The sequence below is a fragment of the Sycon ciliatum genome, chromosome 1, assembly GCF_964019385.1.
Source record: "Sycon ciliatum chromosome 1, ocSycCili1.1, whole genome shotgun sequence".
Lineage (NCBI taxonomy): Eukaryota > Metazoa > Porifera > Calcarea > Leucosolenida > Sycettidae > Sycon > Sycon ciliatum.
Window position 1 is genome coordinate 80,085,349 of NC_088643.1, and position 12,335 is coordinate 80,097,683.

Sequence of the window (12,335 nt, forward strand, 5' to 3'; positions counted from 1 at the left end):
CATACTGCCCTAGTTCCCGTTTATCATGTTTATTGTGCGAATTAATACAAAACCAAACTAACGAAACGTGCTGCTAGCTGCAATAGGGCCAGGCTAGTGTCTAGTGAGTACAAGTACGAGTGATCTCATCCTGGACTGCCGAGATCGCTATGGAACTGGCACTGGCTTGATCGTCTCCTCCCCCCCCCCCCCCCACGAGTACTGACGTGCGGCCTCTCTTACTTGGTCTTAGTCTAACAAGCATAACTACTTGTCCCTTGCCAACAATTATACTGAACAATACTTGTTACTTCTGCCGGTAGCGGACTGGTTTTAGCGGAGACAGCATCGAGGAACCGCACGAAGCTGGGGACAAGACGTAGTGCAGGTGTGTACGTAGCCGCTTCAGCCTCTAGGTAAGATCATAGATGTACATGACTGTACATGTTGATGATCCACAGAGTCTTGCTCTATCTACATAATATTATACATGCCACTCACGACAAGATACATAATCATCGATTTGGAAATTATTCTGCACGTACCCTGATACTAGACTCATGTTGTAAGTACAGGTTCCTGCACGAGTACGAGGGCAGTACCGTGGAATCCAGCCCACGCCGCGATAGCTGCAAGGGCTGGATGAACAGTGGTACTGGCCGAGTATGAGTGACTGGAACGTGTTTCCGTGTGTGCACCCAAGTGGAAGAGCATGCTTGCACGCGCACACCATACAATCATGAGCAATGTCATGTAGATCTACTGACATGGTGTGTGATGGTTCAGCTACATGTACATTGAGCCACAAGCGTTCCGTTGTCCTCAATTGTATTTACGAAACGCGCGCCAGGTTCGTGAGCCAATGAGCGCAGTGGATTCCGTTCCTGCCCGTCGTCACTTGGCGACGGGCAGTGGATCCAGTTCCATCACCTTCGAGCAGGCAGGACCGCGCTTTCCAGCCCGCGCAGTTTGATCTGTCATTGGTCGACTTCAAGGAGACAATCACTGGGCATGTCCAGAAGTCCCACAGAATCCACGCACATAGACTGAAAATGTGTGGGATTTGCAGTGGTGATGCCGAATTCGAAGTTAGCAAAGCGTAATTCGAAGTTTGCTGTACATCATGGTAGATCTATATTATACAAGTCAGTTCAGTGCCTGAGCGTGGGCTGTACTGGCCAGTTCAGTGTCCGCGTAGTCTGTGTCTAAGGTGCATCGCGCAACTCCGCGTGACAATGAGAGCATTATGAGTCATTTTTGACGTGCTGCATTTTCCGGGATACGTCATCCACACTTTGAAACAAATAAAAACTCCAAAATCGCCCCTGCGGCTTAGACTCCGAAAGCTACATGTAGATGTTAATCAACCAGCTACAGCATTCCGGGCATATACTGCACGTATGGGGTGCCATTCAGCTACTCTTCATGTACAGTATGTACTGCAGTTCATCATTGTACTAGTGCGAAGCTTCTACATGTTGTCAGTTCTGGGTGAAGGACAAACAAGGCAACTTTTGTAGAACTTCAGTCGTCCTCAATACATATACACCGAATGTCGACAAAAAATACGACTTTTGGACCCGAAAGGGGGGGGGGGGAGAGGGGTGCAGCTGAGACCCCGTTGTGGCTAACACACCGGAAAATACTGTACGTAGTGTGTTGTGAGTACATGTTCGGATAATTAGAATGTCCGGATAATTAGACATTTTTTTCCTGGCATTTTGGGGTTAGAATTATCAGTATTCTGCCTGTGTAATGACATTTGCATCATTCACTCGAGATCAGCATATACATGTGCAAGTACACACTGCTTTCTTTTCTGTGCTTATACCTATGTTTTCAGGTATCCGCGGCATTCACCGCAATCACACCAGTCGTGCGGCAATTGACAGTGCTGACCAGCGGCATACTGGGCTGCAATAGCACTGCAATGGCCCTGTTCAACGTGACACTGCATGGTCTCGCAGACCCGTTTGAATGGTCCTCTCAGCCACACACCCAGGTTGCGAGTCAGCAGGATGAGCAAGATGAGACGGACGGAAGTGCCGCCGACTTTGGCGCTCGGGCAGCTGCAATGGCTGATTTGAGTGACTGGACTGGATCGAACAGCACCATAACCGCTGGCCGGAGAAGCAGTTCAAACTCGCGTAACCCAAGCATCACAAGCGCTGACATCCACAGCCGGAGAGGCAGCAGTGGCGGTGGCAACGCTCCATCGTCGAATCCTCGCACGGAGTTGATTAGCGGACGCCGGGGGACGCAGCGCCCAAGATCAACGCGCTCCGCAGCCATTCGAGCCAGCGAGGTTCCGGTCAGCGAGGGCTTGGTTCTCCCGCCGGTCCCCGGGGCTCTGCCGCCAGTGCCTGCACTGGTGCGGGGTAATACAGCGCCAACACCAAAGTTCCTCAGGTGGAAACCAGCCCATGGCGGGTCTCATCAGAAGTTCGTGGAGTTGAGAACCAAGCATCGACACAATAAAGCTGGTTAGTATACTCACTTGTCAGCACACTCATACCTTGGTTATTTGGACACCGACGTTGCGGGGCATTTCGGGTCTGCCAGGTACCCTTTGGGCGAGTTTCAGCAGAAATATTACTACTCTTTTGTCACTTTTTGTGGAAATATAATAATACTTTAAGTAATATGCTGAACGAACAAATAACATCTTAGGGGCATAGGAGGGGTTTTGGAAGTGGTCCGACCGAAGGTCGGCGCGGCCAAAGGCCGTGTTGGAGGGGGTCCGGGGGACTTCCCCGGGAAAATTTTGTAAAAAAGACACAAAATCCTGCGTTCTGGGAACTTCTGGCACACTTCTGGCGCAGTGTGCAGTCGAGTCGAGTACAGTACTCAGTACGACTGCAGATGCATGGCAGATCTACGAGTACGAGTCTAGAAAAAGGTCAAAGTCTGATGCGCATATATGCATCGATATCGCGCGATTGATCCTGATTTTTTTTATTACGGTTTTGCACGTTTCGGACGGACCACACTTTTCGAAAAGTGGTACGGCCATGGTCGTACCAGTCGTAGCGGGTGCTACGCCCCTGCATCCGGATGGATCAGCAAGCCAAATGGGTAGCCACAAAAACCATGATGCCGGTATTGGCAAATAAATGTTATGACGTTAACTTACATACAACAGAAGAATCATCCGATGATTATATTTCTCCAGTTCCCCAAAAGTTGGTTAGAGAGATCACAACTATGATGGGTTGAAAGTTAAGGTACAGTGTATGTTTGAGATAATAATAGTGTAATATTCCAGTTTGTCACATTCCTGATGATGCGCCAATGTCCAGAAAGTAGTAGTGGTATGGAGCACCATCGGAAATCAGTCACAGACCTTCCGAATGAGTTTCTCCAGCTGGTGCGATCTATGGCAATGGCTCTGACACGTTGCAGGTCCTAGGCGGTGACTATGCGGCCCTCCGCGACCCGCCTCAGGTCAGCACCGAGCACTATCGGCAGTGTGGTACGCGGTCGGCCCCTGTAGCCACTGTCAGCCCCCCTGCCGGAAATAATGCCCGATTGCCAACATTGCAGGCATGTCCTCACCAAGCCGCAGTATGTGGCCGAATAGACGCCACCGAGATTCCTTTATTTCTTTGCTGAGTGGTATAACGCCACAGCGCTTGTAGAGCTTCCCATCGCGGATGGTTTGGGGCCATTTGATGCCCAGAATGGACCGGAGTTGGCGGCGATGAAATGAGTCTAGTTGATTGAAGCAGGTCTCCGTCACACCCCACGTACCACAGTTGTAAGTGAGGATGGGCTCCAGCGGCTGCAGCCACTGTCGAGATGTGCTCATGAAGTCCGTGTCATCCGCATACACTAATTCAAATGGAAGATGTTGATGTGTATCTATATTCATTACGTCATAGTTGTACTGCATGCACGCAGACACACGGATTAGTTGAGTGTGCTTCTTTTTCCTGTTGTTCTTTCTCATGACATGTTTTGTTTCCGTTCCCAAGTCTTCACGAATAAATAGTAACGTATCATGGCGCAGTGAACTTGTTCTTTCCTGTGTCCGTGCCTTGTGTCCGCACCTTGTAGTGTTTGCACGGGCCCAGTTGTTTTTTTCCGTATGAAGTAGTAGTTTCCGCGATCGAAACTCTGTCTCAGTTGAATTATTTTCGTAGTGCACTGATGCTGCGTTCTCTGCCATCCCGCGTCTCGGCAAGGTAGTCGATGATTGCCTAGCGTACGACGACGACTTTCTGTCGCATGTCAGCCACGTGCGCGAGATTCTGCTCTGCGCCAGGGAGCATGGTATCACGTTCAGCCCCGCCAAGTTTGTGTTCGGTACGCAACGTGTCCATTTCTGCGGCTACAATGTCACGCCTGATGGCTGGGTCGTCGACGATGATAAGACGTCCGGTATTCGCCAGTTTCCAGTACCCGCCAACAGAACTGATCTCCGTTCGTTCCTCGGTCTAGTGAACCAATGTGGCGAGTTCACTCCACATCTAGCCGAGTTGACCAATCCTCTGCGTGGCCTGCTCAAGACCTCCCGTGAGTTCATGTGGGACGCTAGCCACACTGCAGCGTTTGAACAGACACAGGAAGCTCTCTTGTCTCCTCCGGTTCTCGCTTTCTATCAAGTTGGTCAAGACCTCCGGCTTGAAACCGATGCATCCGCTCTAAGAGGTCTCGGATTCGTGCTTTGGCAAAAGCAGAATGATCAGTGGCGTATTATTCAGTGTGGATCCCGCTACCTGTCTGATGCTGAAACACGTTATGCTGTCATCGAGTTGGAAATGCTCGCTGTAGTATGGGCCGTGCGCAAATGCCGCATCTACCTGTCTGGTGCGCCATTTGAAGTAGTCACCGACCACAAGCCCCTGATTCCGATCATCAACTCATATTCGTTGGATCAGATCGAGAACCCGCGTCTTCTCCGATTACGCCTCAAGCTCCAAGCCTATCAGCTGCAGGCATATTGGCGAAAAGGTTCTGAAAATGCCTTCGCCGATGCGCTGTCCCGGAATCCTGTTGGCATTCCTTCCACCACTGATGAGCTTGGTGAAGCCCCGTCGCTTCATTGCCGCAGCATTCAGATCTGCATGGTGCACTCTGACACTGAGCCGAATGCGAATCTCAAGGTTGCAGAGCTGCGGGAAGCTGCAGCTGCAGATGCCATGTACCAGTCATTGATTGAGTGTATCTTGACTGGATTCCCTGATCGCCAGCAGAAGTTGCCTGCTCCGTTACGTGCGTACTGGAATGGACGTGAGCATCTCTCCGTCGACCATGGTATTGTGTTGAAGGGCAACCGCATTGTTGTTCCTGAATCATTGCGTGCTCAGGTATTGCACAACCTCCACGCTTCACACCAAGGCCTAGTGCGTACTAAGTCTCGTGCGCGTCAGCTTGTATACTGGTCCGGTATCACCAAGGACATTGATACACTCGTTCGTTCTTGTCCTGCTTGCCGCGAACACCAGTCGTCCCAGCCAGCTGAGCCCCTGCTGAACGACCGAACCCCAACACTCCCGTTTGAATGTGCATCTGCCGATTTGTTCACTTGTCAAGGTCACGACTTCCTTGTGTATGCAGATCGTTTGACCGGTTGGCCCTGTGTCGCGCGTACTGGCCGCACCACCTCATCGCATGACGTGATACTCGCATTCCGTCGCTGGTTCTCTGATGTTGGTGTTCCTGCTGTGCTGTGTACAGATGGTGGTCCCCAGTTCTCCTCGCATAAGTTTGCTGAGTTTTGTAAGCGCTGGCAGGTACACCATGTCATGTCCTCTCCCCACTACCCGCAGAGTAATGGGCACGCCGAAGCTGCTGTCAAAGCCATGAAGCGTCTTATCACCAAGACAACCGTGAATGGCAATCTTGACACAGATGACTTCCGCCGAGGGCTACTGGAATGGCGAAACACACCTGGCTCCTCTGGTCAGAGCCCCGCTGAGCTCCTATATGGCCGCTCTCTCCAGTCATTCGTCATTGCACATTGGAAGGAGTTTGATTCATCCTGGCTCTCCAAAGCGACGACACGTGATGAGACTGCCATGCCATCCGACGATTCCGTCACAGACAAGTCGTCAACTCGTCGCTCGTTGCCGCAGCTCCGCCTCGGCACCCACGTGGATGTTCAGCATCCGCGCACCAAGCAGTGGTCTATTCGTGGGGTCATTGTTGCTGTCGGTAATCATCGGGACTACCTAGTGAAGTTGCCGAGTGGTCGCATTTATTGGCGGAACCGCAGATTCCTGCGTCCGTATCGCCCACTTGTGCCTGCACCGCTTGTTGTCCAACCGGCTGCTGCTGACGCCTCTTCCCCGCCGCCGCCGTCCCGCCGCAGCGCACGTCAGCGCAAGCCACCCCAGCGTTTAAACATTGGTTCGCATCATGGACAGTCCTATGATTGACACTCTTGATCACTAATGTCAATTTCTGCTGTCTCTGCTTTGTTGTTTTCATTCTTCATTTTGTTTTATTTATGATAGATGTTGCTGTCACAGGTTTCGCAACATCTCGAAGGGGCGTGATGTGTATCTATATTCATTACGTCATAGTTGTACTGCATGCACGCAGACACACGGATTAGTTGAGTGTGCTTCTTTTTCCTGTTGTTCTTTCTCATGACATGTTTTGTTTCCGTTCCCAAGTCTTCACGAATAAATAGTAACGTATCAGATGTATGTCCCCGACAACTTTTTGTGGTGCTTGGAGACGCACCTCTCTCAAGGCCGCTTCTAGATAGACCGTAAACAGGACGGGAGAGAGGGAATCCCCCTGAGGTGTGCCGATGGTCGTCGGGAAATAGTTCGAGAGATGGTTAGAGACACGAACCGTTAGCTGTGTGTTGGCTAAGAGAACTCTTACCATACGGACCTCTTCTTCCGTCATGAAGGTATTCAGGACCTCCATTAGCCGATCCCTGCAATTGGTATCGAAGGCCTTTGACATTATCTACTCCTAAGATGTTGAACTCCCACCTATACCTCCGGCACCTGGCAGCAAACCATCAGTGTGATCAGACAACATCCGCTGTTGAGTGACCAGTTCAAAAGCCGCTGTGAGTGGGTGCCAGGAATTTGTTAACACACGTGGAAATAGCATGCCATATCTATGGCCTTTCCCGATCAAAATGTATGTGATTCGGAGTTACAGACTTTTCAAAGTTTTAAGTGTAGTGCTGGTCCCGAACCGCCCGGATAAACGAGGTATGAGTGTACTGTATGCAGTCCTTATTCTATTGGCCTGTATGGTGCCGGTTGATACTTCATAAATTTTACAAAGCATGGCTACTACGAATGCCATTACTATTGTATCATATTGTCTATGACGCCGGTTTTAGCAGCTAGGGCGGAAAATGTGCAGCTGTCGTCATTGAAGGTTATGGTTGCTTTTCTGACAAACAAACGAAACATTTCAGTGTTCGAGATTCTTGTGGTACGCAACACTACGTATCTATCTAGCTGCCTTGGAAGATTCTAAAAACAAAGAAATTAGTTCTTCTTGGACCTCTCCATCATCTGCCTCACAAATGAACAGCAAGCACACTGCGCTCAACAAGTAATGAGTCTTGAGGGCGATGTGTCCAAGAATAGTACCGAAATTAAGAATAAAAAACCTGAGAGGCTGCAGTGCCGAAACAGGCTCAACTGCCAGCAAAAACACACATGCACTGCCGTCATCATTCAAAATGCTGAACTTAATCTGTATCTTATTGCTTCCACATCCATATGCGCTCAGGGCCCAACTCAACTAATATTTCTTGGAGTACATGTGGCCACTGTCCCGAAGCAGATCAGAATCTAGTCCAGTATACTGCTGTGTCAATGACTGTCACTAATGCTTCAGTATAATGCTAATAGGTAACATGTTCCAATCATCTTTTGAAACGAATAAAGTAGCCCTCAGATTATCAGGTTGAAAAGATCATTGGCAGTTGAATTTTTTGGAATCATTGTGTAACCTAAGGGTGCGTTTGGTTGGTACGATCTAGAACAGGATCGAACAGCTGGTGCACATGGAGCAGCCTCATGCCAACCAAACGGTGCTTCAGAAACAAAGCACATTTTCGTGGAAAAATGTGTGAAACTTGAAAATGTGTATGGGTCACCATGGTCACTTCGTACGGTACAACGAGTCCCCCCCCCCCCTAAAAGCGCATGCACGTGATCATTTGGGACCAAAATCGGTGTTCCCGCCAGGTTTTACTGTGAAAAAGTGAAACTGCTCGGTCTGCTCCGGCCTCGAGGCCGGAGCAAGCAGAACATGTTCTGGCCGACCCAGAACAGGTGCAGTCCCAACCAAACGCGCTGTTCTGGTGAATCCTGTTCTAGTTCGTACCAACCAAACGCGCCCTAAGTCAGCCATACGAGAACAGACCCTTTCCCTATGTCTCACTGTACTTTGTTTAATCCCAAATTTAACAGTAGTATTATTGTCTTATCACGCATCTGACACATGCACATGTAGGTCCGAATGATATCTACACGCCGCAGCTAACGACGACAAATGACTACGGCCGTTGGCTGCGTACATGCATGCCGCAGGACGAACAGTGGGTGCTGGAGAGACGGCGTGGCATTGCTGCCAGCGAGGTGACAAAGTAAGTCGGCAATGAAAGCTGTAGATACGCGTGCGTGTCACACCGGTGACTACAGCATGCAGCAAACAGCCTACAGCGGCATGTGTATTGTAGTGAGTCATCATAATAACCAAGCAGGATGTTCCACTGCTACCGGTGTTGTGCAATACATTTGCATACATGTACTGTACTGGAAATAAACAAATTTCGGCATTTCACGATTTTCGACATTTCGGCGGCAATTACGATTAGTACATCACCAAAGCCGATGTAGACAAATTATCAGCGGTTTAATTTAGGCGTTTAGGGTCGGTGCCGAATAGCCGGAATTAGCTGCCGAAATGTTGTATATTTTACAGTATTTCCCATCCACAAGAGCAACATGGGAATGAAGCAATGTTTCAAACATTGCACATGTGGGTGCTCTACGTGTTCTGGCTAGGAGGATGCAGTCACAGTACAATGTTTTCTTGTACATCCGCATGCCATGTGCTTCCAACCTCAGATTCGTTGATGAAATGGCCAAGACGAACAAGGACTTCAGCCTATTTTAGACCTGCACTCGATATCTAGCCTGGGCTCACGGGAACATCTACCTAACGCCGGGCATGTCACGAGAAAGAAGTGAAGTTAGCTGGAGTCATCAAAGTACATGTACACATCATGGTATGTTGTCCCACTGGAGTGAGAGGATCTGGTTGAACTTCGTGCGGCTCTTGGCTTTGAAAGCATGAAGGCCAGCTAGGCATGTTAGCAAACCAGCTTGCTTCAAACAATATTCAGAATATCAAAAAATTATTATCATGTTAAAAAAATATGGCATGTGTCGCTGGTACTGAGAGAAGAAAAGTGTGTCTATCAGCATGTTGCAATGTGATGTTATGAGCTACAGCACACTTCACCTCAACTTATATTCGTATTTGCATGCATTTTCATGGAGACGATCAGTTCTCCCTAGAGATATGCTGTCATGCTACTTCAAGTACTGCCATAAGGACACAATCATTATAGACAGGAGATTCAATTGTATGATTATGATGTTTGGTGTTCTAAGCTTCAGCTGGCATTTTGAATACTAGTACTGGTAAATGTAGAAACGGAGAAAAGATATGTTCAGCGTCCCATCCAATAATTGTTGTTGTGTGAGCCCCCCTTCCCTAGCCTCTGGTCTCGGATCACTTTTCAAACAAACTCAGTAAATTATGCTCGTCTACGTTCCAGTTTAGAATCCAGCTCCGCTGACGGTGCGTAGCTGTGTCTGTGTCTGTGCGTGTGTCTGTGAGTGAGGGGGGGGGGGGGGGGGGCGAGAGAGATGCAGTGACTGCAGCAGAATTGCTCGGTTACAAACTGGAGCACAGATAGGCGTCCAAAGCTGGCGTGCCCACCAGAAGCAGAGGAGAAGTGTACAACTTCCACATGGCTGGTGCCCTTTTGTGCCGATTAGATACAACCAGTCCGTCAATAACTAAGGCGACACTCGGACGAATGGGATACACACGGCGCATGATAGATATCCAGATAAGACCTCACAGTTTTGATCTCAGGTAGCCGCCATGAACAGTAGTGACCTCCCATGATACCTGCAGACAAAGTAGAAACCATCACACTGACTCATCAGTCATACAGTGCATGTCCTAGTGTAGTCCATGATGCTACAGTCAAAACTGACAACATATCAACTTCCATTGCTATGACCAAGTGTAGCTAATGAGGGCAGGGAGTGATATAGCACACAAACACATTTTGTCTTAATTCGTGCGTGCACACAAGTGCGACTCCTTCCACTACACACGGGCTCACCAAGTTTTCTATTGAAGCAGTGGGAATACAGAGTAAATAAGCAAAAGGCCAGACTTACCTCCTTAACACCGATATGACGTGACGCAGACCCGCCATCACACACATCCTAATATCTGCGGTGTGCAAGGTCTGGCTAGGTTGGCCGTTGCACCTTGCAGCGATCCAAGTACCTCTGCTTGGCAGCCGAGATGCTAGAATCTGTATTACGACGTGCCAGCTTGCTGCTATCACCATCTACCATGTTAAAATGTCATTCATGATCGCACAACCATACAGAATGAGAGAAACACAACCCAATTAGGGTGGCAGTCAACTGGGCGGGGGTATAGACCCGACAGTGCACACAGTGTCACAGTGCAGGCAGTGTCACAGATCCCGTGCAGGCACTTGCAAAGCCCTGGTGGCTAGGTTGACTGGAATATGAAGAAGTTGAACATTAAAAAAATAAGTGATTGTACTTTTCTCCATCACATGTCATGATGCCATGGATCAACATTGTGAACTTGGGAAAAGCAACCCACACTCCCAAACAACAGCAGTGTGCTGTGTACTGGTACATGTAATGCTATTGGTTCATTACCGTAAGTCTGTATTATTCCATTCCCCGAGCTGGTCCAGTACTGGTACACTTGATATCGGACGAGAATACTACAACAGCCCTACAGGTACACTTGTGGTGTGTGCGTGCGTGCGTGCGTGTATGTGTATGTGTGTGTGTGTGTGTGTGTGTGTGTGTGTGTGTGTGTGTGTGTGTGTGTGTGTATGTGTGTGTGTGTGTGTGTGTGTGTGTGTGTGTGCGTGTGTGTGTGTATGCGTGTGTGTGTGTGTGTGTGCGTGTGTGTGTATGTGTGTGGGGGGGGGGGGGGTTGAGTTACAATGCAATTTAAAAACACAACGCTCACCTGGTGCAGGCTCGGCAGAACGTTTCGTTCGGTTCATAGTGGACGACGCGGACCAGTGTGAGAGGATAGCGCCTCCGGACAGAGCAGCAACGTCAATATCATGCTGGCGTGGCAAGTAGTCTTTAACCCATTCATATCGTACCTGCAGACACACATGCAGACATGTGTACATAAGCATGCATGCACGCGCATACGAGTACACCAGCATACATACAATGCATGCAGACACTCGTTCAGGGATACAACAGGGCAAGGTATGATGCGTGTCACTCAAACTAAATACATGCACATAATGCTTCAATATAACTGCACATTTTATTTTGTGCCTTCACTGTGAGCCAGTAGATTGTCAGCACTCATTCAACAACAGCACCAGCAGCAAAACAAATTCACGGTTCGCTTGAGACTCAGACTGAGTTTTCAGCATCAGTAGGAATGCCGTCACCCTGCAAAGTTCTAAGTCGCAGACGCAGCTCCTAAAGCGGTGGGAGGTGAGCAGATCAGCCCACCAGCAAAGTGGTCAAAGACCGGAAATCCCATTCACTGCACCAGAGCAAATCAAAGTATAAAAGATAATCCACATCAGCCTAATCATAACGCTGGACTGATAGACTGATAGACTGGTAGCCACTGTAAGCTAGCAGAGCACAGCTTACACATCTTTGCACTTTGCACTGCGTTGTTGATGATTTTAGAAGCTTTGGCACTTCGTGCAGAGCTAGGGCTGGGGTGCTTGAGCACTCACCGGACACACAGTTCTCATGTAGGTGTTGTTTGTGATGACAATGTCATGATAGATTATCCAGTCTAGTTCATCCTCAAGGCCGCACAGCTGAAACATCAACAACAACAACAACAACAACAACAACAACCCACAGCATCTCACCTTCTCATAAACTTATCTCTTATTGGCGATGGTGGCATCGTGAGAATAAAGAATTCAAATTCAATTCAAAACAACAATAACAACAACAACAACAACGCGCGAGTCGCCATCGTGAGAATAAAGAATAATAACAACAGCAGCACTACCACCACCACCACCAACAACAACAACAACATTGAACACACACATGATGACACAAACCACACACACACGCACG

General features: G+C 48.8%; 2 protein-coding genes across 2 annotated transcripts in view; one reads left to right on the forward strand and one right to left on the reverse strand.

The window, feature by feature from the left end:
* On the forward strand, positions 1–9,777 carry LOC135805743 (uncharacterized). Its single transcript, XM_065319831.1, has 4 exons — positions 1–395; positions 1,823–2,462; positions 8,419–8,551; positions 9,036–9,777. The coding sequence occupies exons 2-4, from the start codon at positions 1,910–1,912 to the stop codon at positions 9,082–9,084; spliced, it is 735 nt and encodes a 244-aa protein (XP_065175903.1). The 5' UTR covers positions 1–395; positions 1,823–1,909; the 3' UTR covers positions 9,085–9,777.
* Positions 9,198–12,335, reverse strand: part of LOC135805742 (probable ATP-dependent RNA helicase DHX40) — a 21,419-nt gene continuing 18,281 nt past the window's right edge. Inside the window, exons 15-18 of the mRNA XM_065319830.1 lie at positions 11,978–12,064; positions 11,233–11,374; positions 10,389–10,564; positions 9,198–10,110 (exon numbers count right to left, since the gene is read on the reverse strand). Of these exons, the coding sequence (XP_065175902.1) occupies positions 10,464–10,564; positions 11,233–11,374; positions 11,978–12,064 (330 nt within the window). The 3' untranslated portion in view covers positions 9,198–10,110; positions 10,389–10,463. The remainder of the gene's footprint in view (positions 10,111–10,388; positions 10,565–11,232; positions 11,375–11,977; positions 12,065–12,335) is intronic.

Bases quoted from the DNA above. Each gene is read 5' to 3' on its own strand.
- LOC135805743 (XM_065319831.1), top strand. From the start codon at position 1,910: ATGGCCCTGTTCAACGTGACACTGCATGGTCTCGCAGACCCGTTTGAA. The intron at 2,463-8,418 runs GTTAGTATACTC...ATGCACATGTAG, and splicing joins GCATCGACACAATAAAGCTG to GTCCGAATGATATCTACACG. The intron at 8,552-9,035 runs GTAAGTCGGCAA...TTCCAACCTCAG, and splicing joins GCTGCCAGCGAGGTGACAAA to ATTCGTTGATGAAATGGCCA.